The sequence below is a fragment of the Schistocerca cancellata genome, chromosome 2 (assembly GCF_023864275.1).
Source record: "Schistocerca cancellata isolate TAMUIC-IGC-003103 chromosome 2, iqSchCanc2.1, whole genome shotgun sequence".
NCBI lineage: Eukaryota > Metazoa > Arthropoda > Insecta > Orthoptera > Acrididae > Schistocerca > Schistocerca cancellata.
This window is the reverse complement of record NC_064627.1, coordinates 507,537,514-507,562,119: the sequence shown is the minus strand read 5'-3', so window position 1 is coordinate 507,562,119 and position 24,606 is coordinate 507,537,514. Positions and strand designations below refer to the sequence as shown.

The 24,606-nt window shown below is 43.5% G+C and overlaps 1 protein-coding gene across 5 annotated transcripts in view; it reads left to right on the top strand.

Moving 5' to 3' along the window:
- The window catches only part of LOC126162050 (uncharacterized), a 60,242-nt gene that overhangs the window by 25,385 nt on the left and 10,251 nt on the right, over positions 1–24,606 (top strand). The window contains exon 1 of one of the 5 annotated variants that reach the window (XM_049918293.1): positions 18,277–18,397. The exons of the other annotated variants lie outside the window; for them this stretch is intronic. Within the exon in view, the coding sequence (XP_049774250.1) occupies positions 18,385–18,397 (13 nt within the window). The 5' untranslated portion in view covers positions 18,277–18,384. Of the gene's footprint in view, positions 1–18,276; positions 18,398–24,606 lie in introns of those variants that run through there. 5 annotated transcript variants of the gene reach the window in all.

The window sequence follows — 24,606 nt, the reverse complement described above, 5'->3', positions numbered from 1 at the left end:
AGAAAAGTTACAAGAGTCGAGGGACATGAAAGGGAAGCAGTGGTTGGGAAGGGAGTGAGACAGGATTGTAGCCTCTGCCCGATGTTATTCAATCTTTATATTGAGCAAGCAGTAAAGGACACAAAAGAAAAGTTCGGAGTAGGTATTAAAATCCATGGAGAAGAAATAAAAACTTTGAGGTTCACTGATGACATTGTAATTCTGTCAGAGACAGCAAAGAACTTTGAAGAGCAGTTGAAAGGAATGCATAGTGTCTGGAAGGGAGGATATAAGATGAACATCAACAAAAGCAAAACGAGGATAATGGAATGCAGTCGAATTACATCAGGTGATACTGAAGGAATTAGATTAGGAAATGAGACACTTATAGTAGTAAAGGAGTTTTGCTATTTGGGGAGCAAAATAACTGATGATGGTCGAAGTAGAGAGGATATAAAATGTAGACTGGCAATGGAAAGGAAAGTGTTTCTGAAGAAGAGGAATTTGTTAACATTGAATATAGATTTAAGTGTCAGGAAGTCGTTTCTGAAAGTATTTGTATGGAGTGTAGCCATGTATGGAAGTGAAACGTGGACGATAAATAGTTTGGACAAGAGGAGAATAGAAGCTTTCGAATGTGGTGCTACAGAAGAATGCTGAAGATTAGATGGGTGGATCACATAACTAATGGGGAAGTATTGAATAGGATTGGGGAGAAGAGAAGTTTGTGGCACAACTTGGCCAGAAGGGATCAGTTGGTAGGACATGTTCTGAGGCATCAAGGGATCACCAATTTAGTATTGGAGGGCAGCGTGGAGGGTAAAAATCGTAGAGGGAGACCAAGAGATGAATACACTAAGCAGATTCAAAAGGATGTAGGTTGCAGAAGGTACTGGGAGATGAAGAAGCTTGCACAGGATAGAGTAGCATGGAGAGCTGCATTAAACCAGTCTCAGGACTGAAGACCACAGCAACAACAACAATATAGATAGTATACAAATTTGCTTATTATTATTTTAAGAATATTAAAATCATACAAATTGCATCTGATGCCATTTTCTTCAGTTTACCAGCTTACACAAAAACACAGAGAGAAAATAGGCCCCTCTACCTGCCTTTCATTGATTTGGGAAAACCCTTTGATTGTGTGTCCCAGCAGTTGATGGGATTGTGATATTCCAGAGATACTTCTTAGCTGGGTGAAGGCATTAGCAGCCTAGTGAAATGTACAGCAGGACTGTCATAAAGCTGTTATCATCAAGAGTATCAGTGATCTACTTTGCTAGTTCTTTTGTAAATACTTATTATGGACACCATCACAGAGGATTTTAGGAAGGAATTCCCATGGGCTCTGGTATACTATGAACATAATATGCTTGGTACCACCACTACAGAAAAATCTGCAACAAACTGAAAAATTTTGCAGTAGACTCCAACAGCATGGCCTCCATATCAATTCCCAAAGATCAAATACTTGGTAAAATGCAAATTCCTGGTTCCATTACTGCAGAAATTAAAGTTTCCAGATCACATACTAAATATTGGCATCACAAATGATGCCTCTAGATAAGGGTCACTACAGCTTTGATGCAGTGGTGTAAAGTTACCAGAGTTCTTTGTAACAGAAGCTCAAGTATATTGGACAGTGGTACTACCTCCCACTATATGACACAGAATGGTATCCATTGCCAAAAACAACCAGAAGATGGGATAGTGACAAGAACAATCTAAAAGCAACTTTTGTATTACACTGTATATTGATTGAATTGTGAATTTATTTATTTCAAAGCTTTTCCAAGAGATTCAGAGAGCAATTTTATGACAACCAGGATAAAGATGAGACCACCTCCTCTGCTAACATTAAAATATAGTAATATGTAAAATAGGGAAAGACAACCACTCACCTATAGTGGACTGATGTTTGAGCAAAGACACAAACAACAGAAAAGTGTTCACTAACTTGTAAGCTCTGGCTCTTCCTAGTAGAAAGTATGGGCGTGCGACACACACACACACACACACACACACACACACACACACACACACACATAGCAGCCACCTATGTTATAAATTTAATTACCGAGATCAAATTGTAGGATCCAAACCTCGAACAGATAACACTGTAAACATGGCATGTTGAGTTGCAGGCAGGCACAACAAAAAGACTGTTACACATTTAACCGAAACCTTCTTCAGAAAGGAACAGGAACAAACACACACACACACACACACACACACACACACACACACACACACACAAGCAAACACACACACTAGCAAACATACTTCATAAACACGACCAATTTCTTTGGTATAAATCTGGTCAGAGTGAAACAATATTGCATCAAGCAGAAGCATCAATCTGGAGCGGGGCAGGGAAATGAGAGGAGGAATAGCAGGGTACGGGTGGGGGGAGAGGAGTTTGCACTGCTGGGTATTATGTGGTAGGACAAGGCTGTGAGGGAGAGGAGGGGGGGGCATTTGAACAGCAGTGTGTCTGCAGTGACCAGGAATCCCTTGCCCAGTAAGCTGAAAGTATCACAAAGGCCTTCACAGACAGCCTCCATCTGCCAGACCTAGTCTACAAACAGATTTCCCATGCCATATTCCCACACACCCTTAATCTTCCCACCTGCTCTGAAAACCAACTACAAAGGAGCAACCCGTTAATCTCAGTACCATCCTGGACTGGGATAACTGAACCAAATTCTTCGTCAGAGCTTTGATTAAATATCATCATGCTCTGAAATGAGGGACATCCTTCTCAGATGCTTTCAACTCTACCCAAAGTGGTGTTCCACTGCCCACTCAAGCTCCACAACATCCTAGTCATCCCTGTGCCACTCTCAATCTTAACTGCTTGTCACAGGAATCCTATCCCAGTGAAAGATCCAGGTGAAAAACCTGCCCAATTCACCCACTCTGCCCTTCCTGTTCCACTATATTCCTGTCTCAGGTTTATCCTATCCCATCAGAGTGAAGTTACCTGTAGAAGCAACCATGTCATATATCAGCTCTGCTGCAGTCATTGCACAGCTTATATATATATCCGTCCACCTAACCTTCGTAACCTCTTAGTTCATCCCTATGAAATCCCCAAACCACCTTCCCTACCCTCTGGCTCCTACCCTTGTAACCGCCCCCGGTGTAAAACCTGTCCCATGCACCCTCCCACCACCACCTACTCCAGTCCTGTAACCCGGAAGGTGTACACAATCAAAGGCAGAGCCACGTGTGAAAGCACCCACGTGATCTACCAACTGACCTGCCTACACTGTGATGCATTCTATGTGGGAATGACCAGCAACAAACTGTCCATTCGCATGAATGGACACAGGCAGACAGTGTTTGTTGGTAATGAGGATCACCCTGTGGCTAAACATGCCTTGGTGCACGACCAGCACATCTTGGCGCAGTGTTACACCGTCCGGGTTATCTGGATACTTCCTACTAACACCAACCTATCCGAACTCCGGAGATGGGAACTTGCTCTTCAATATATCCTCTCTTCCCGTTATCCACCAGGCCTCAATCTCCGCTAATTTCAAGTTGCCGCCACTCATACCTCACCTGTCATTCAACAACATCTTTGCCTCTGCACTTCTGCCTCGACTGACATCTCTGCCCAAACTCTTTGTCTTTAAATATGTCTGCTTGTGTCTGTATATGTGTGGATGGATATGTGTGTGTGTGCGAGTGTATACCCGTCCTTTTTTCCCCCTAAGGTAAGTCTTTCCGCTCCCGGGACTGGAATGACTCCTTACCCTCTCCCTTAAAACCCACATCCTTTCGTCTTTCCCTCTCCTTCCCTCTTTCCTGATGAGGCAACAGTTTGTTGCAAAAGCTTGAATTTTGTGTGTATGTTTGTGTTCGTTTGTGTGTCTGTCGACCTGCCAGCACTTTCATTTGGTAAGTCACATCATCTTTGTTTTTAAGTATATTTTTCCTTCGTGGAATGTTTCCTTCTATTATATATATATATTTATATATATATATATATAAATATATATATATATATATATAAATATATATATATATATATAAAGAAAGATGTTGAGACTTACCAAACAAAAGCGCTGGCAGGTCGATAGACACACAAACATACACACAAAATTCTAGCTTTCGCAACCAACGGTTGCCTCGTCAGGAAAGAGGGAAGGAGAAGGAAAGACAAAAGGATATGGGTTTTAAGGGAGAGGGTAAGGAGTCATTCCACTCCCGGGAGCGGAAAGACTTACCTTAGGGGGGGAAAAAAGGACAGGTATACACACACACACACACACACACACACACACACACATATATATCCATCCACACATACACAGACACAAGCAGACATTTGTAAAGGCAAAGAGTTTGGGCAGAGATGTCAGTCGGGACGGAAGTACAGAGGCAAAGATGATGTTGAAAGACAGGTGAGGTATGAGCGGCGGCAGATTGAAATTAGCGGAGATTGAGGCCTGGCGGATAGCGAGAAGAGAGGATATGCTGAAGGGCAAGTTCCCATCTCCGGAGTTCTGACAGGTTGGTGTTAGTGGGAAGTATCCAGATAACCCGGACGGTGTAACACTGTGCCAAGATGTGCTGGCCGTGCACCAAGGCATGTTTAGCCACAGGGTGATCCTCATTACCAACAAACACTGTCTGCCTGTGTCCATTCATGCGAATGGACAGTTTTTTGCTGGTCATTCCCACATAGAACGCTTCACAGTGTAGGCAGGTCAGTTGGTAAATCACGTGAGTGCTTTCACACGTGGCTCTGCCTTTGATCGTGTACACCTTCCGGGTTACAGGACTGGAATAGGTGGTGGTGGGAGAGTGCATGGGACAGGTTTTACACCGGGGGCGGTTACAGGGGTAGGAGCCAGAGGGTAGGGAAGGTGGTTTGGGGATTTCATAGGGATGAACTAAGAGGTTACGAAGGTTAGGTGGACGGCGGAAAGACACTCTTGGTGGAGTGGGGAGGATTTCATGAAGGATGGATCTCATTTCAGGGCAGGATTTGATGAAGTCGTATCCCTGCTGGAGAGCCACATTCAGAATCTGATCCAGTCCCGGAAAGTATCCTGTCACAAGTGGGGCACTTTCGGAGTTCTTCTGTGGAAGGTTCCGGGTTTGAGGAGATGAGGAAGTGGCTCTGGTTATTTGCTTCTGTACCAGGTCGGGAGGGTAGTTACGGGATGCAAAAGCTGTTTTCAGGTTGTTGGTGTAATGGTTCAAGGATTCCGGACTGGAGCAGATTCGTTTGCCACGAAGACCTAGGCTGTACTTCCGTCCCGACTGACATCTCTGCCCAAACTCTTTGCCTTTACAAATGTCTGCTTGTGTCTGTGTATGTGTGGATGGATATGTGTGTGTGTGCGAGTGTATACCTGTCCTTTTTTCCCCCTAAGGTAAGTCTTTCCGCTCCCGGAATTGAAATGACTCCTTTCCCTCTCCCTTAAAACCCATATCCTTTTGTCTTTCCTTCTCCTTCCCTCTTTCCTGACGAGGCAACCGTTGGTTGCGAAAGCTAGAATTTTGTGTGTATGTTTGTGTTTGTTTGTGTGACTATCGACCTGCCAGCGCTTTTGTTTGGTAAGTCACTCATCATCTTTCTTTTTAAATATATTAAATATATTTTTCCCACGTGGAATGTTTCCCTCTATATATATATATATATATATATATATATATATATATATATATATATATATATATATATGAGGGAAACATTCCACGTGGGAAATATATATTTGGTCTTTAAATATGTCTGCTTGTGTGTGTGTGTGTGTGTGTGTGTGTGTGTGTGTGCGTACGCGAGTGTATACCCGTCCTTTTTTCCCCCTAAGGTAAGTCTTTCCGCTCCCGGGACTGGAATGACTCCTTACCCAAACTCTTTGCCTTTACAAATGTCTGCTTGTGTCTGTGTATATGCGGATGGATATGTGTGTGTGTGTGCGCGAGTGTATACCTGTCCTTTTTCCCCCCCCTAAGGTAAGTCTTTCCGCTCCTGGGATTGGAATGACTCCTTACGCTCTCCCTTAAAACCCAAATCCTTTTGTCTTTCCCACTCCTTCCCTCTTTCCTGACGAGGCGACCGTTGGTTGCGAAAGCTAGAATTTTGTGTGTATGTTTGTGTTTGTTTGTGTGTCTATCGACCTGCCAGCGCTTTTGTTTGGTAAGTCTCATCATCTTTCTTTTTAGATATATTTTTCCCACGTGGAATGTTTCCCTCTATGTTATATATATATACACCTAAAAACAAAGATGATGTGACTTACCAAATGAAAGTGCTGGCAGGTCGACAGACACACAAAATTCAAGCTTTCGCAACAAATTGTTGCCTCATCAGGAAAGAGGGAAGGAGAGGGAAAGACGAAAGGATGTGGGTTTTAAGGGAGAGGGTAAGGAGTCATTCCAATCCCAGGAGCGGAAAGACTTACCTTGGGGGAAAAAAGACAGGTATACACTCGCGCACACACACACACACACACACACACACACACACACACACACACACACACACACACACATCCATCTGCACATATGCCGACACAGGCAGACATATGTAAAGGCAAAGAGGTTGGGCAGAGATGTCAGTCGAGGCGGAAGTATGGAGGCAAAGATGTTGTTGAATGACAAGTGATGTACAAGGGGTGGCGACTTGAAATTAGTGGAGTTTGAGGCCTGGTGGGCAACAGGAAGAGAGAATATATTGAAGGGCAAGTTCCCATCTCCGGAGTTCTGATAGGTTGGTGTCAGTGGGAAGTATCCAGATAATCCGGACAGTGTAACACTGTGCCAAGATGTGCAGGCTGTGCTCCAAGGCATGTTTAGCCACAGGGTGATCCTCATTACCAACAAACACTGTCTGCCTGTGTCCGTTCATGTGAATGGACAGTTTGTTGCTGGTCATTCCCACATAAAAGGCTTCACAGTGTAGGCATGTCAGTTGGTAAATCACGTGGGTGCTTTCACACATGGCTCTGCCTTTGATCGTGTACACCTTCCGGGTTACAGGACTGGAGTAGGTGTTGGTGGGAGGGTGCATGGGACAGGTTTTACACTGGGGGTTGTTATAAGGGTAGGAGCCAGAGGGTAGGGAAGGTGATTTGGGGATTTCATAGGTATGAACCAACAGGTTACGAAGGTTAGATGGCCGGCGGAAAGACACTCTTGGTGGAGTGGGGAGGATTTCATGCAGGATGGATCTCATTTCAGGGCAGCATTTGAGGAAGTCATATCCCTGCTGGAGAGCCACATTCAGAGTCTGGTCCAGTCCCGCAAAGTATCCTGTTACAAGTGGGACACTTTTGGGGGTGTTTTGTGGGAGGTTCTGGGTTTGAGGAAGTGGCTCTAGCTATTTGCTTCTGTACCAAGTCGGGAGGGTAATTGTGGGATGCGAAAGCTGTTTTCAGGTTATTGGTGTAATGATTCAGGGACTCAGGACTGGAGCAGATTTGTTGGCCACGAAGACCTAAGCTGTAGGGAAGGGACCGTTTGATATGGAATGGGTGGCAGCTGTCATAATGGAGGTACTGTTGCTTTTTGGTGGGTTTGATGTGGACAGATGTGTGAAGCTGGCTATTGGACAGATGGAGGTCAACATAGAGGAAAGTGGCATGGGATTTGGAGTAGGACCAGGTGAATATCATGGAACCAAAGGAGTTGAGGTTGGAGAGGAAATTCTGGAGTTTTCTCCACCCCAAAAAACTATCCAGTCTCCTGGTTTCCCACCTCCGGAAAGGCAACTCACTCACCCTCCATAACCTTTCCATCAAACTTCAACCTCCCCTCATTGCACACAGACCCAGTCTCTCCCATCTACTCAATCTCCCACTTCCAGCCCCAATCCCCCCAAAACCTCAAAATTCTAGTCAACACAGTCTCAAACCACAACACCCCCAATTCAGTAGTTAACCTTTCTCCAAACCTCTCTCCCAATCTGAAACCTCTGTCCTATCCAAAGGCCCCACCTTCAGCCCTACTCCCAGATTCAACCAAACAGCCCTTGTCAAAGATTTACTGTCCTACACTCGTAGTCTCTGCTGGAAATGTCACTTTGCCATGAAGACAAATAATCCTAATCCTACTCCTAATGATCCAATTCCCCAAGACACTATCCAAATTGAACCCTGTCTGGAACAGTTCCGTCCTCAGTCACAGCGGGACCCATCTCCTCTTCCTCAAAATCACCCTCTCCAAACCTTCCAGGAATTTCTCACTTCCAGCCTTGCCTCTCAGTCTGTCTTGAAAAACCTTAATCCTACTTCCAACATCACCACAGCTGAAGCCCAGACTATCTGTGATCTGAAGGCTGACCGATACATTGTCATTCTTCCGGCTGACAAGGTTTCCATGACTCTGGTACTTGATCGTTGGGAGTGTGTGGCTGAGGTACTGCGTCAGCTTTCAGACAACACTACGTACGAAGTTTGCCAAGGTAATCCCATTCCTGATGTCCAGGCAGAGCTTAAAGGAATCCTCAGAACCTTAGGCCCCCTACAAAACCTTTCACCTGACTTAATCAACCTCCTGAACCCACCGACACACCGCACCCCTACCTTCTACCTACTTCCTAAAATTCACAAACCCAAACGTCCCGGCCGCCCTATTGTAGCTGGTTACCAAGCCCCCACAGAATGTATCTCTGCCTACGTAGATCTACACCTTCAACCCATTACATGCAGTCTCCCATCCTTCATCTAAGACACCAACCACTTTCTCAAACGCCTGGAATCCTTACCCAGTCCGTTACCCCCCAGAATCCATCCTTGTAACCGTTGATGCCACTTCCTTATATACAAATATCCCGCATGTCCAGGGCCTCGCTGCGATGGAGCACTTCCTTTCACTTCGATCACCTGCTACCCTACCTAAAACCTCTTTCTTCATTACCTTAGCCAGCTTCATCCTAACTCACAACTTCTTCACTTTTGAAGGCCAGGCATACCGGCAATTAAAGGGAAGAGCCATGGGTACCAGGATGGCCCCCTCATAAGCCAACCTATTTATGGGTCGCTTAGAGGAAGCCTTCTTGGTTACCCAAGCCTGCCAACCCAAAGTTTGGTACAGATTTATTGATGACATCTTCATGATGTAGACCCACAGTGAAGAACAACTCCAGAATTTCCTCTCCAACCTCAACTCCTTTGGTTCCATCAGATTCACCTGGTCCTACTCCAAATCCCATGCCACTTTCCTCGACGTTGACCTCCATCTGTCCAATGGCCAGCTTCAAACATCCGTCCACATCAAACCCACCAACAAGCAACAGTACCTCCATTATGACAGCTGCCACCCATTCCATATCAAAAGGTCCCTTCCCTACAGCTTAAGTCTTCGTGCAAACGAATCTGCTCCAGTCCTGAATCCCTGAATATATTACACCAATAACCTGATAACAGCTTTCGCATCCCGCAATTACCCTCCCGACCTGGTACAGAAGCAAATAGCTAGAGCCATTTCCTCAAACCCAGAAGTGCCCCACTGTGACAGGATACTTTCTGGGACTGGATCAGACTCTGAATGTGGCTCTCCAGCAGGGATATGACTTCCTCCAATGCTGCCATGAAATGAGATCCATCCTTCATGAAATCCTCCCCACTCCACCAAGAGTGTCTTTCCGCTGGCAACCTAACCTTCGTATCCTGTTGGTTCATCCCTATGAAATCCCCAAATCACCTTCCCTACCCTCCCACCACCACCTTCTCCAGTCCTGTAACCCGGAATGTGTACACGATCAGAGCCACGTGTGAAAGCACCCACGTGATTTACCAACTGACATGCCTACACTTGAAGCCTTCTATGTGGGAATGACCAGCAACAAACTGTCCATTCGCATGATCGGACACAGGCAGACAGTGTTTGTTGGTAATGAGGATCACCCTGTGGCTAAACATGCCTTGGTGCACGGCCAGCACATCTTGGCACAGCGTTACACCGTCAGGTTTATCTGGATACTTCCCACTGACACTAACCTATCAGAACTCCGGAGATGGGAACTTGCCCTTCAATATATTTTCTCTTCCCGTTACACACCAGGCCTCAACCTCCGCTAATTTCAAGTTGTCGCCCCTTGTACATCACTTGTCATTCAACAACATCTTTGCCTCCGCACTTCCGCCTAAACTGACATCTCTGCCCAACCTCTTTGCCTTTACATATGTCTGCCTGTGTCTGTATATGTGTGGATGGATATGGATGTGTGTGTGTGTGTGTGTGTGTGTGTGTGTGTGTGTGTGTGTGTGTGTGTGTGTGTGTACCTGTCTTTTTTCCCCCAAGGTAAGTCTTCCCGCTCCTGAGATTGGAATGAATCCTTATCCTCTCCCTTAAAACCCACATCCTTTCATCTTTCCCTCCCCTTCCCTCTTTCCTGATGAAGCAACCTTGGGTTGCAAAAGCTTGAAATTTGTGTGTTTTTTATTGTGTCTATCTACCAGCACTCTCTCGTTTGGTAAGTATGACTACCAGTGTGCTGTCCACCAGGATGAATGGCCACTGCTGATCTGTGGCCAAGAGCGAGGTGAACTGTCCTGTGGCACAACAGGCATATGAAGATAATGTACTTGATTTCAATGGCTGCTTCACAACCTGGGCTGTCTGGATTCTCCCCTTCAATAACTGTTTCACAGCCTGCACCATCTGGATCCTTCCCACCAACATCAGCTTTTCTGAATTGGGCCTGTGGGTACTCTAGTACATTGTCTTTCATTGAGCCAAGAGCAGCAGTTCCACAGTGTTTTTCCCCCGGTGATATATGCTTCTAAATCTTTATGTTTGTCCTCTAGCCGTTCCTGCTTAGCCATTTTCCACTTCCTGTCGATCTCAGTTTTTAGGAGTTTGTATCCCCTTTCACATGCTTCATTTACTGCATTTTTATAATTTCTCCTTTCATCAGTTAAATTCAATATCCCTTCTGTTACCCAAGGACTTCTACTAGCCCTTGTCTTTTTACTTATTTGATCCTCTGCTGCCTTCTCTTTCATCTCGCAAAGCCACCCATTCGTCATCTGCTGTATTCATTTCCCTTGTTCTAGTCAAATGTCGCCTAGCGTCTCTCTAAAACTGTCAACAATGTTTGGTTCTTTCAACTTGTCCATTTCCCATCCCCTTAATATCCTACTTTTTTCCAATTTCTTCAGTTATAGTCTACACTTCATAACCAATAAATTGTGTTCAGAGTCCACTCCTGCATGTGGCAATGTCTTACAGTTTAAAATCTGTTTCCTAAATCTGTCTTAACATTAAATAATCAATCTGAAACATTCTGGTGTCTCCTGGTCTCTTCTACCTTCTTGTATGATTCTTAAACCAAGTGTCAGCAATGATTAAATTATGCCCTGTGCAAAAGTCTAACAGGCAGCTTCCTTTTTCATTCCTTTTCCCCAGTCCATATTCACCTATTATTTTTGCTTCTCTTCCTTTCCTGCTGTTGCATTCCAGTCCCCAATCACTATTAAATTTTCATCTCCCTTAACTATCAGAATAATTTCTCTTCTTTCATCATACATTTCTTCAATCTCTTCATCACCTGTGGATCTAGTTGGCATATAAACTTGTACTACTAAGGTCAGTGTCAGCTTTGTGTTTATCTTGGCTATAATATAGAGTGGTTTCTCTATCCTGTCCACAAGAATGAAAAAGAAAACTGAGGATGTGCTATGACGATCAGTTTGGCTTCAGGAAAGGAAAGGCACCAGAGAGGCAATTCAGAATTTGTGATTGGTAATAGAAGCAGGAGTAAAGAAAAATCAAGGGACGTTCATAGGATTTGTAGACCTGGAAAAAGCATTTGACTATGTAAAATGGTGCAAGATGTTCAAAATTCTGACAAAAATAGCGGTAAGCTATAGGGAGAGACAGGTAATATACAATATGTACAAGAGCCAAGAGGGAATAATAAGAGTGGACGGTCAAGAACTAAGTACTTGGGTTAGAAAGGTTGTAAGGCAGGTGTTGCGGGTTGATATTTGTAATTATAGACACTTTGGAAATATTGATTATCCTTGAATTAATGTTTTATATTCCATGATGTACGTTCCTTGGGGAGAAATAAATTAATTTTGTATTGGAACCATGGTGTTGTGTGTCCGTAATATTTTGATGCTGAAACCCGGGAAGAAATTGAGATTTCCTGCGTGATTTCAACAATTAACGGCTTACTTCACGCTGTAGGAAACAAGAGACGACATCGGACCACATCACAAGCTAAGTCCATTCCAATATAATATGTTCGTATGAACTGGTTGCTTCAAAACAATTTTTGTGGCTTTGTGTTGCAAGCCTGAAACTTGCACTCAGAGTAGCTAGTTTTGTTGAAAGGTTCTCGTTCACTTACATTTGCGCATACACTGCTTGTTAAACGTTTAACCTATTCACAAGTGCAGTCATAAACAATCTTACAACAGTCGTCTTTAGTAAGACATAATGCAGGACGAATCGGAGATACAGTTAGCAAACTTCAAAAGAAAGCGATCTAGGGAGAGGACTAATACTACGCGGTTTTGTGCGGCTGTTGATGCTCTTTCCCCAGAAAACCCAACGTTATGTTATCTAATATTTCTTCAGCAAGCAGAGAAGAGATTTGCTTCACTGGAGAAAAAATTTACAAAGGACAAGAAACTGAAACAAACAAATTTACGAGGTACAAATGATAGAACACATCAAGAAGAAACATGTGGAAGTCACCCCTTCTGGACAGAAATTGCATGACACATTTTATCTGCCACATCATGCAGTAAAGAAAGAAAAGTTAGGTGTCATCAAATGGAGGATTGTATTTGATGGTTCGTCGCACGACCAGAATGCACATTCATTGAATGACTCTTTAGAAATAGGTCCTAATTTACTTCCTGACATTCTTTCAATATTACTGAGATATTGTCTACATCAAGTAGCCTTAATTGCCGATATCAAACAAGCATTTCTACAGTTAGTTCTTCACAGGAAAGATGGAGATCTCACGAAGTTTTTTTGGTACAAAGTAATCGTAGATCAACAAGGAAACTATACTACAACTGACGAAAGGATTACATACCGCTTCACCCGGCTACCTTTCGGACTTACATGCAGTCCGTTTCTTCTTGCAGCCATGCTGAAAGAACTTGCTGTAATGCACAAAACGAATTTTCCGCAAGCTGCTTTACTTGTTGAAGATAATATGTACATGGATGATTTTGTAGCAGGTGCTAAAGATGACAATGCCGTAATTAACTTATATTATGAGCTTACATCACTCATGGGACAGATCAGTCTACCAATGGCAAAGTGGGCTACAAATTCAAGCCAACTGATTGGAATATGGCAATCAGAAGGTGTCATAAACACTACAGATACAGAGGTACTGGGAGTCCACTGGAACACACAGACTGATACGCTCAGTGTTGTTCACAGCAATGTTACCGACAATGTTATAAATCGTCCTGCCACTAAGCAAGAAGTACTACGAAACACTGCTAGATTCTATGACCCACTGGGTTTGTTGTCACCTGTGTCCCTCACTGCAAAAATATTTTTTTAAGAAATTTGGTCAAGAGGAATTGAATGGGATGAGCTTTTACTCCTTGAACTTAGCAAATGCTGGCGAGTGTGGGTATCAACATTGCCATCATGTTCACACATAAAAGTGCCCTGATGGGTTGGTGTATCTGGAAACACTGAGCCAGAAATCCATGTCTTTTGTGACGCATCAGAAAAGGCCTACGGAGCAGTCCTTTATGTACGGTGCACCACAACAAATATGGACAATAGCAGTCCATTTAGTTTGCAGTAAAAACCGACTAGCTCCCATCAAGAAAATAACTCTTCCACGGCTGGAACTTCTAGCGACACTTCTTGGATCAAGACTACTTCATTATTTCTGTAAGGCCCCGAGCTATAATGCAAGTCGTGCAACATTGTGGACTGACTCAACTGTAGCCTTAGGTTGCATACAACATGACCCTAATTGATGGAAAACCTTTGTGTCAAACTGTGTTACAGAAATACTACAAATCCGTCACAGTGGAGGCACTGCCCTGGTGACGAAAATCCAGCTGATCTAACCTCCAGAAGTACCACAGCAGATATACTTCACCATGCTTCTTTATGGTTCCATGAACCTGCTTGGTTAGGAAAGAACAGAACACAGTGGCCTCGAATTTTACAGACGGAAGAGCACTCCTTGCAAGAAAAGAAGAAATTAACAGACCAAGTCTTCATGGTACAAACAATGATTCCTATTTTAACAGCTACACGGTACAGTAGCTACTTCAAGCTGTTAAAGAGTTACAGGATGGGTACTTCGCTTTAAATGGCACTTATTGAAAGAAAACAGAACATCTGGAGAACTAACAGCATCAGATTTGGGCGAAGCATGCACTTACTGGATTAAAGTTGTTCAACAGCAACATTTTGCGCTCGAACTGCATGCACTATACAACAACATGCCTCTACCACGTAATTCTCAGATAGCTCGCTACAACCCATTCTTGGATAATGGTCTCATTTGTCTCGGTGAACGGCTGCAGTTTGCAGAATTACCCAGAGATCAACGCCACCCAATTCTTCTTGAAGGACATCATCATTTCACACGTTTACTGATCCAGCAGACTCACATTCGTTTGCATCACCTTGGAGTAAACATAGTGTTATCTGAACTGAGAACAGAATTCTGGATCCTTAGAGCTTGACAGGCAATTAAACATGTTCTACACTGTTGCCTACCTTGTAAGATGGTGAAAGCTGACGTGGTTCAACAAACTGAGGCTCCATTACCAGCTGAACGAGTCTCACCACTGAAACCATTTACAGTAACAGGTATTGACTTTGCTGGTCCATTATATGTCAGACAAGGACATATTACGAAGAAAGTGTATATTGCTCTATTCACATGCACAACACAAGCAATACACCTGGAACTATGCTCAGATATGTCAACTGACAGATTTCTTAAAGCCCTACAAAGGTTTGTCGGAAGACGAGGAGTGCCCAGCACAATTTACACTGATAATGCTACTACATTCCATGCCACGCACTTAGAGCTGAAGGAGCTCTAGCAGGCTCTCATGGCAAGCAAGACGCACAAGTACCTCACCCAGCAAGCCATCACTTGGAAATTCATCGCCCCACACGCACCTTGGTGGGGAGGATTCTGGGAATCTGTCAAAAGCTGCCTGAGAAAAGTTTTAGGTCAGTCACAGTTGGACGAAGAAGGTCTCAACACAATCCTGGTCAGTATAGAAGCAGCACTAAACTCTAGACCAATTATGCAAGCGGGAGAGGAATCTGAGCCAATGACACCCACACATTTCCTTGTAGGTGATCGACTCACAACACTGCCTACTGGTCCAGAATCACCAGTTACAAAGGCCTTGTCCAAGGAATTTCAACAGCTGCAGAAGATGGTAGAACACTTCTGGAACGGGTGGGAGAAAGAATATCTGATCCTGCTCAAAAACTTCAATGAAACTCGTCAACAAAGGCCAGGTTCAGGAAGACTCCAGCTGGGTGATGTTGTTCTTCTACAAGAGGATGTTCGTCCACGACATATGTAGAGGAAGACGTGGATAGAAGATCTTCATGAAGGAAAAGATGGGAAAATACGAACTGTAACCTTACGATCTTCAGAAGGATCCGTAATCTCACGTCCTGTTCAGCTGGTCATTCCTCTAGAAGTTGACCAGGGTGAGGAGGGTCTTGCGAGTTGATATCTGCAATTATAGACACTCTGGAAATATTGATTATCCTTGAATTAATGTTTTATATTCCATGATGTACATTCCTTGGCGAAAATAAATTAATGTTGTATTGGAATCACGGTGTTGTGTATCAGTAATAACAGGGGTGTGGTCTTTCAGCCCTAATGTTCAATCTGTACATTGAAGAAGCAGTGATGGAAATAAAACAGAGATTCAGGAATGGAATTAAAATTCAAGGTGAAAGGATATCAATGACATTGCATTCCTGAGTGAAAGTGAAGAATAATTACACAATCTCCTGAATGGAATGAACAGTCCAATGATAAAGAATATGGATTGAGAGTAAATCAAAGAAAGATGAAAGTAATGAGAAGTGGCAGAAATGAGAACAGCAAGAAACTTAACATCAGGATTGGAGGTCACAAAGTAGACGGAGTTAAGGAATTCTACTACCTAGGCAGCAAAATAACCAAGGCAGCAAAATAACCAATGATGGATGGAGCAAGGAGGACATCAAAAGCAGACTAGCAATGGCAATAAGGGCATTCCTCATCAGGAGAAGTCTACTAGTATCAAACATAGGCCTTAATTTGAGGAAGAAACTTCTGATAATATACATTCGGAGAACAGCATTGTAGGGTAGTGAAACATGGACTGTGACAATACCGGAACAGAAGAGAATGGAAACATTTGAGATGTGGTGCTACAGACAAATATTGAAAATAAGGTAAACTGATAAGGTGCAAATTAACTACAAACACAGTTGCAACAATCCATGGAGAAACAATAGCTTGGGTAGCACAGATAGTAGTAGTCATTATAGAGTCACATAAATTGAACAGATGCAAGTATGTAGTTAAATCTTACTATCACAATATTGTGGATGTAGTATGAGAAAAGGGGACTGCACAAAAAGTGGAATAAAGTCCCAGGCCATACAACCCAATGCACTTTACAGTGAACAGTTCTAAGTAATCTTCTTTATTAATAGACGTGGAAACATAAAAGATAGCAGTTCTGACAATTTGCAGGCCCCTAACAGGAAATATTTAAAACTCTTCAGCCAGTTACAGAGGGTAATAATAAGACCTAGTAGAAATAATTGGAAAATAACTGTATGTGGAGATGTCCATATTGATTTCATCTCGCATAGCTGTGATAAAGGGCACTTAGTGTTGCTGATGTTCAAGTTTCATTTGATCCCACACTTATGTTCCCAACTAGAATGTAATTCATTTCTAAATCAAGCCCCCTTTCGTGAAATACATGCAAGTTTTGTAATAAATGGTTTATCTGGCTGTGACTGTCATGTGACAGCAATAAAGTGTTGCCGTCAATTGCGTTTTACTACAAAGGAAGACACTGAGTGGGAGAGAATTGTAAAGACTGACTCGGTTACATTATTCAAAGAATTTACAGAATGAAATGGGAAGAAGCTTATCAAGAACATACAATAAACAGCAGTTTCATTCTTTTGCAACTAAAAGTGCTGTTGCAAAAATCTTTCCATTTTTATCTGAATGGCCAAAATGATTTATCAACTATGTTTTTGAGGTTTGGAATATTTTGTGCAAAGGTAATTTGGAGTAGAATGAGATTTTCACTCTGCAGCGGAGTGTGCGCTGATATGAAACTTCCTCGCAGATTAAAACTGTGTGCCCGACCGAGACTCGAATTCGGGACCTTTGCCTTTCGCGGGCAAGTGCTCTACCATCTGAGCTACCAAAGCACGACTCACGCCTGGTACTCACAGCTACCTTTCTTTCAGGAGTGCTAGTTCTGCAAGTTTCGCAGGAGAGCTTCTGTAAAGTTTGGAAGGTAGGAGACGAGATACTGGCAGAAGTAAAGCTGTGAGTACCGGGTGTGTGTCATGCTTCGGTAGCTCAGATGGTAGAGCACTTGCCCGCGAAAGGCAAAGGTCCTGAGTTCGAGTCTTGGTCGGGCACACAGTTTTAATCTGTCAGGAAGTTTTGTAATTTGGAGTATTTTTAACCATGGACAGAATAAACTAGGTAACATTACATTCAAATAATTGAATTCATTTAATTCTTCCTAATAATACCTGAAAGCAAAAGTTAAAAAATAAACAATTGAAAGCAGGTGCATAACACTTAGGTAATGCATATCACCAGACATCAGTTTGCTAAATCATCTATTAGAAATATCACAAAAAGCATTAGTTATTAATTTCATGATTCTAGTGTTTGATAGAAGTAGCACCTGAGCAGTAGAAGAGGAGCAGCAGATACTCCTCCTTCTCAAAATACATTTTACTCTTACATACGTAACCATAAATAGTGTTTTGGAAGTAACTCCAATAATTACCATAGGGGTAGATTAGCACCGGGCATAGTTTATTGCTATAGTTCCAAGTACATTGTAAACTGTAGGTTCCCCTTTTAGCTACTCAGTTATGACCACGAGAGGTAGAGTAGGGGAAGAAATGTGTGTAGCCGCCAATTTTTGTATAGTGGAGGGGGAGGCGGAGAGATGGAATATAAATGTACGATGGTAGGTCTGTTGCTGGATTGTGGTCATGCACTTCCCACTTCCCTCTGTTGTAGGTCTGCAAACTGAGGAGTGAGCAGGTTGTTCCTCACTCACCCTACCCCACTGCGTCACAAGAAGCAGCAACAGGGTATTTCATGAAGTTGTACCAACTCTTCCACAGCATGCATTGTGAGTTACTGGCAATGCAGTGCGCAGTCATGCTGTGTTTATTTTGTCAAACTGCTTTAACAGTATGCGCAATACAGGTACGAATTGCTAATAATACTAAGGAAACAAACACGCATGAATGGAACTGATGTGTGTGTTTGCACCCTGAGGGAAAACTGATTCTTAGCCATACTGTATGTAATTGAAGCATTTTTCCAGGAAAGGCACTGTCACTTTCCAGTTTACAGGCTGACTCTGCCTCGTTTCCAGTACTTTTATGTGAATAGACAAAATAATTTGACTGAATTTGGGTTTATATAGTGGCGTTATTTTTAGTTTGAGTACTTAATAGCAGATGTTAAGTGATGTTTTATGTAAAATTCATTCTTATAAACAATAACAATTTTTGTTGAAACTGCCGTGAGCAGCATACAGAAAATCCTGACCGGGGAGGTAAGAGTGTAGCAGTGGGTGCGGTGAAGGGGGGGGGGGGGGGGAGCCCTCCCTCATACGTCTATGCCCCCTGCCCTCCAGTCTGTCCGCCCCCTCCCGAATGCAATTTATCTAATAACATGACAGTACTTCACTTAGACATGGTACGCACCTCGCCTCTGCACTGAATCACGTGTGTGTGTGTGTGTGTGTGTGTGTGTGTGATTCAGAAGGACTTTTGGCTGAAATCTTACAGGTTTAGCAGTCTTTTGCCTGTCCACTATAGATGAGATTAGATTAGATTAACTTTCATTCCAATTGATCCGTAGTGAGGAGATCCTCCAGGATGTAGAACATGTCAGAAAACAATAATACATGACAAATATTTACAACTCAAACATCATTTTTTAATGAACACTATATGAAAGAATCATTTTACAAATACTAATGCATTGAATTTAAAATAAAAAAATTCTTTTTATTTATTTATAAGGTATTGAATGTGTAATACAACTACTATAATACTTACGATTATAATAGAGGGAAACATTCCAAGAGGGGAAAAATATATCTAAAAACAAAGATGTTGTAACTTACCAAACGAAAGCGTTGGTATTGGTATGTTGATAGAGGCAAAAAACACACACACACAAATTACAAATTTTCGTAACCCACGGTTGCTTCATCAGGAAAGAGGGAAGGAGAGGGAAAGAAGAAAGGATGTGGGTTTTAAGGGAGAGGGTAAGGAGTCATTCCAATCCCGGGAGTGGAAAGACTTACCTTGGGGGGAAAAAAGGAAAAGTATACACTCTCTCTCTCTCTCTCTCTCTCTCTCTCTCTCTCTCTCTCTCTCTCTCTCTCTCTCTCTCTCTCGCTCGCTCGCGCGCGCGCGCGCCACACACACACACACACACACACACACACACACACACACACACACACACACACACACACCCATCCGCACATATATAGACACAGGCAGACTTATGTAAAGACAAAGAGGTTGGGCAGAGGTGTCAGTCGAGGTGGAAGTACAGAGGCAAAGATGTTGTTGAATGACAAGTGATGTACGAGGGGTGGCAACTTCAAATTTGCGGAGGCCTCAACCTCCGCTAATTTCAAGTTGCCGCCCCTCGTACATCACTTGTCATTCAACAACATCTTTGCCTCTGTTCTTCCGCCTCGACTGACATATCTGCCCAACCTCTTTGTCTTCCCATCTGCCTGTGTCTCTATATGTGTGGTCCCACAGGGCTCTGTATTGAGTGTTCCACTTTTTTTAGTCGCTATAAGTGGCCTGTGGTTCATGGTGTGGGTTCCTGTAGTCATGTCCTAGTTCATGAACCACGGGCAACGTATGAGTGGCCAAGTAAGTGGTCCTGACAGTCGGGATACCAGTTACTTTGGAACAAGGCTGGGCATCTCGGACATATTCTGAGTCGTGGTCACCTTTGTGCTCATACAGCAAAGTCTACCAAATCCACCGGTTAGTCCCTCAGCCGTTAGGGGTAAAACCCAATGGGACTTGGGGCAAGTAAGGCTAGCAACCTGCTTCCCTGGTACTTTAAATATGATGCTGGCAACAATCAGAGCAAAATGCCTCGGACCTTTGGAGGTGACGGAGTCCCACCTCTAACTGACAAACCGGGGACTCCTAAGATACGACTTGGCAAACAAATGGTAATGAGATGGGGAGCTATTAATATCAATGGGGGCTACTCTGGGAAGAAGGTAGAGCTGGCAGAGGCTGCAAGTAAGATGGGGCTGGACGTTTTAGCTGTTAGTGACATTCGGGTAAGGGGTGAGAAAGAAGAGGAAGTGGGAGAATACAAGGTCTACCTGTCAGGAGTCAAAGCAGGAATAGCACAACGGGGTGTAGGGCTTTACATCAGGAAAGAAATGGAACCCAGCGTAGTTGCAATAAGGTATGTAAACGAAAGACTGATGTGGATAGATTTGACAGTGTCTAGCAAGAAAATTAGGATTGTGTCAGTATATTTGCATTGTGAAGGGACAGATCAAGATAAGATGGATAGTTTTTATGAGGCACTCAGTGATGTAGTTGTTAGAGTAAAGGACAAGGACAGTGTTCTGCTCATGGGTGATGTTAACGCCAGGATTGGAAATCGAACAGAAGGGTATGAAAAGTTTATGGGTAAATTTGGAGAGGATATGGAGGCCAACAGGAATGGGAAACAACTCTTGGATTTCTGTGCCAGTATGGGCTTAGTAATCACAAACTCCTTTTTTAAACATAAGAACATTCACCGGTATACTTGGGAAGGCAGGGGAACCAGATCTGTCATTGACTATATAATAACAGATCAGGAATTCAGGAAGGCTGTGAGGGACACACGTGTATTCAGGGGATTCTTTGATGACACTGATCATTATTTAATCTACAGTGAAATTGGGATTGTGAGGCCAAAAGTGCAGGAGGTCAGGTCCATATGTAGGAGGATAAGAGTGGAGAAACTTCAGGATAAGGAAATCAGGCACAAGTACATAACAGCGATCTCAGAAAGGTACCAATTAGTTGAATGTAGTCAATTACAGTCATTGGAAAAGGAATGGACAAGGTACAGGAACACAGTACTAGAAGTGGCTAAAGAATGTCTTGGAACAGTAGTGTGTGTAAAAGTAGTATGAAGCAAACAGCTTGGTGGAATGACACAGTCAAGGCAGCCTGTAAAAGGAAAAAGAAGGCGTATCAAGAATGGCTACATACCAGAACCCAGGTAGACAGAAAAAGTTATGTTGAAGAAAGAAACAAAGCCAAACTTATAATTGCAGCATCCAAGAAGAAATCATGGGAAGACTTTGGAAACAGGTTGGAGACTATGGGTCAAGCTGCTGGAAAACCATTCTGGAGTGTAATTAGCAGTCTTCGAAAGGGAGGTAAGAAGGAAATGACAAGTATTTTGGACAGGTCAGGAAAACTGCTGGTGAATCCTGTGGATGCCTTTGGCAGATGGAGGGATTATTTTGAAGAGTTGCTCAATGTAGGTGAAAATGCGATCAGTAATGATTCAGATTTCGAGGTAGAATGGGATAGGAATGATGATGGAAATAGGATCACATTTGAGGAAGTGGAAAAAATGGTGAGTAGATTGCAGTGCAATAAAGCGGCTGGGGTGGATGAAATTGTCGGAACTCGTCAAATACAGTGGAATGTCAGGTCTTAAATGGCTACACAGGATAATTGAAATGGCCTGGGAGTCGGGACAGGTTCCATCAGACTGGACAAAAGCAGTAATCACACCAATCTTTAAACATGGAAACAGAAAAGATTGTAACAACTACAGAGGTATCTCTTTAATCAGCATTGAGGGTAAAATCTTCTCAGGTTTTGTTGAAAGGACAGTGCGAGTATTAGTTGAGGACCAGTTGGATGAAAATCAGTGTGGGTTTAGGCCTCTTAGAGGTTGTCAGGACCAGATCTTTAGCTTACGGCAAATAATGGAGAAGTCTTATGAGTGGAACAGGGAATTGTATCTATGCTTTATAGATCTAGAAAAGGCATATGACCGGGTTCCTAGGAGGAAGTTATTGTCTGTTCTACAAGATTATGGAATAGGAGGCAAACTTTTGCAAGCAATTAAAGGTCTTTACATGGATAGTCAGGCAGCAGTTAGAGTTGACGGTAAATTGAGTTCATGGTTCAGAGTAGTTTCAGGGGTAAGACAAGGCTGCAACCTGTCTCCACTGTTGTTCATATTATTTATGGATCATATGTTGAAAACAATAGACTGGCTGGGTGAGATTAAGGTATGTGAACACAAAATAAGCAGCCTTGCATATGCGGATGACTTAGTTGTGATGGCAGATTCGATTGAAAGTTTGCAAAGTAATATTTCAGAGCTAGATCAGAAATGTAAGGACTATGGTATGAAGATTAGCATCTCCAAAACGAAAGTAATGTCAGTGGGAAAGAAATATAAACAGATGGAATGCCAAATAGGAGGAACAAAGTTAGAACAGGTGGACGGTTTCAAGTACTTAGGATGCATATTCTCACAGGATGGCAACATAGTGAAAGAACTGGAAGCGAGATGTAGCAAAGCTAGTGCAGTGAGCGCTCAGCTACGATCTACTCTCTTCTGCAAGAAGGAAGTCAGTACCAAGACTAAGTTATCTGTGCACCGTTCAATCTTTCGACCAACTTTGTTGTATGGGAGCGAAAGCTGGGTGGATTCAGGTTACCTTATCAACAAGATTGAGGTTACGGATATGAAAGTAGCTAGGATGATTGCATGTACTAGTAGATGGGAACAATGGCAGGAGGGTGTCCACAATGAGGAAATCAAAGAAAAACTGGGAATGAACTCTATAGATGTAGCAGTCAGGGCGAACAGGCTTAGATGGTGGGGTCATGTTACACGCATGGGAGAAGCAAGGTTACCCAAGAGACTCATGGATTCAGCAGTAGAGGGTAGGAGGAGTCAGGGCAGACCGAGGAGAAGGTACCTGGATTCGGTTAAGAATGATTTTGAAGTAATAGGTTTAACATCAGAAGAGGCACCAATGTTAGCACTGAATAGGGGATCATGGAGGAACTGTATAAGGGGGGCTATGCTCCAGACTGAACGCTGAAAGTCATAATCAGTCTTTGATGATGATGATGATGATGATGATGATGATGATGATGATGATGATAAGTGGCCTAGCAGCAGCTGTACGGCCGTCAGTGTTGCCCTCCTTATATGCTGACGATTTATGCATTTGCTTCAGTTCCTCCACCATTGGTGTTGCTGAATACCAACTGCAGGGAGCCATTCGGAATGCGCAGTCATGGGCTCTCTCCCACAGGTTTCATTTCTCTGCCGACAAGACCTGCGTTTTGTATTTCTATCGGCAACGGACAGTCCATCCTGACCCTGCACTTTTTCTTGATGGCCATCCACTACAGGTAATCGAAACGTATTGCTTTTTAGGACGGGTTTTTGACGCCCGGCTAACATGGCTCCCCCACATTCGTCAGTTTAAGTGAAAGTGCTGGCGGCATCTTAATGCCCTCAGCTGCCCTAGCTACATCACCTTGGGGGCAGATCGCTCTACATTGCTGCGGCTCTACAAAGCCCTACTTCAGTCACAATTTGCCTATGGGAGTGTAGCGTATGGTTCGTCCGCGCCCTCAGCACTCAAGTTGCTTGATCCTGTGCACCACTGCAGAGTCCGCCTAGCGACGGGCACTTTTCGAATGAGTCCAGGAAGCTGGAGTCCCTCCATTGTACATCAGGCGCCACCAACTGCTCGCCCACTATGCAGCGCATGTCCATAGCTTGCCTCAGCATCCGAATTACTGTCTTTTGTTCCCAAACACAGTGGTTCATCTCCCGGAATGGCGGCGTCAGTCAGGGATAATGATCGCTGTTCATGTCCGTTCCCTGTTGTTTGAACTCAAGTCATTTTCTTTACAGCATTTCGTGCGGGTCCATAAACATATGCCTCTGTGGTGTATGCCTCGGCCGATACTACGGCTGGACATTTCGCAATTCCATAAGGACTCCGTTCCTCCTGAGGCACTCCGCAGTCAATTTTTATAGATCCGTGATGCATCCCAGGGTTCTGAAGTCATCTACACCAACGGCTCACTGGTTGATGATGGTTGCATAGGCTATGCCTGTGCTCACTCGGTGCATATCGAACAGTGCTCCTTGGTGGATGGCTGCAGTGTCTTCACTGCGAAGCTGGTGGCCATCTCTCATGCCCTTCAGCATATTTGTTCCTGCCCCGGTGTGTCCTACCTGGTCTGCAGTGATTTTTCTCAGTGGTTTACAGGCCATTGATCAGTGCTACCCATGCCATCCTCTGGTAGCAACTATCCAGGAGTCGGTTTATGCCCTCGAACGATCTGATCAATCAGTAGTCTTTG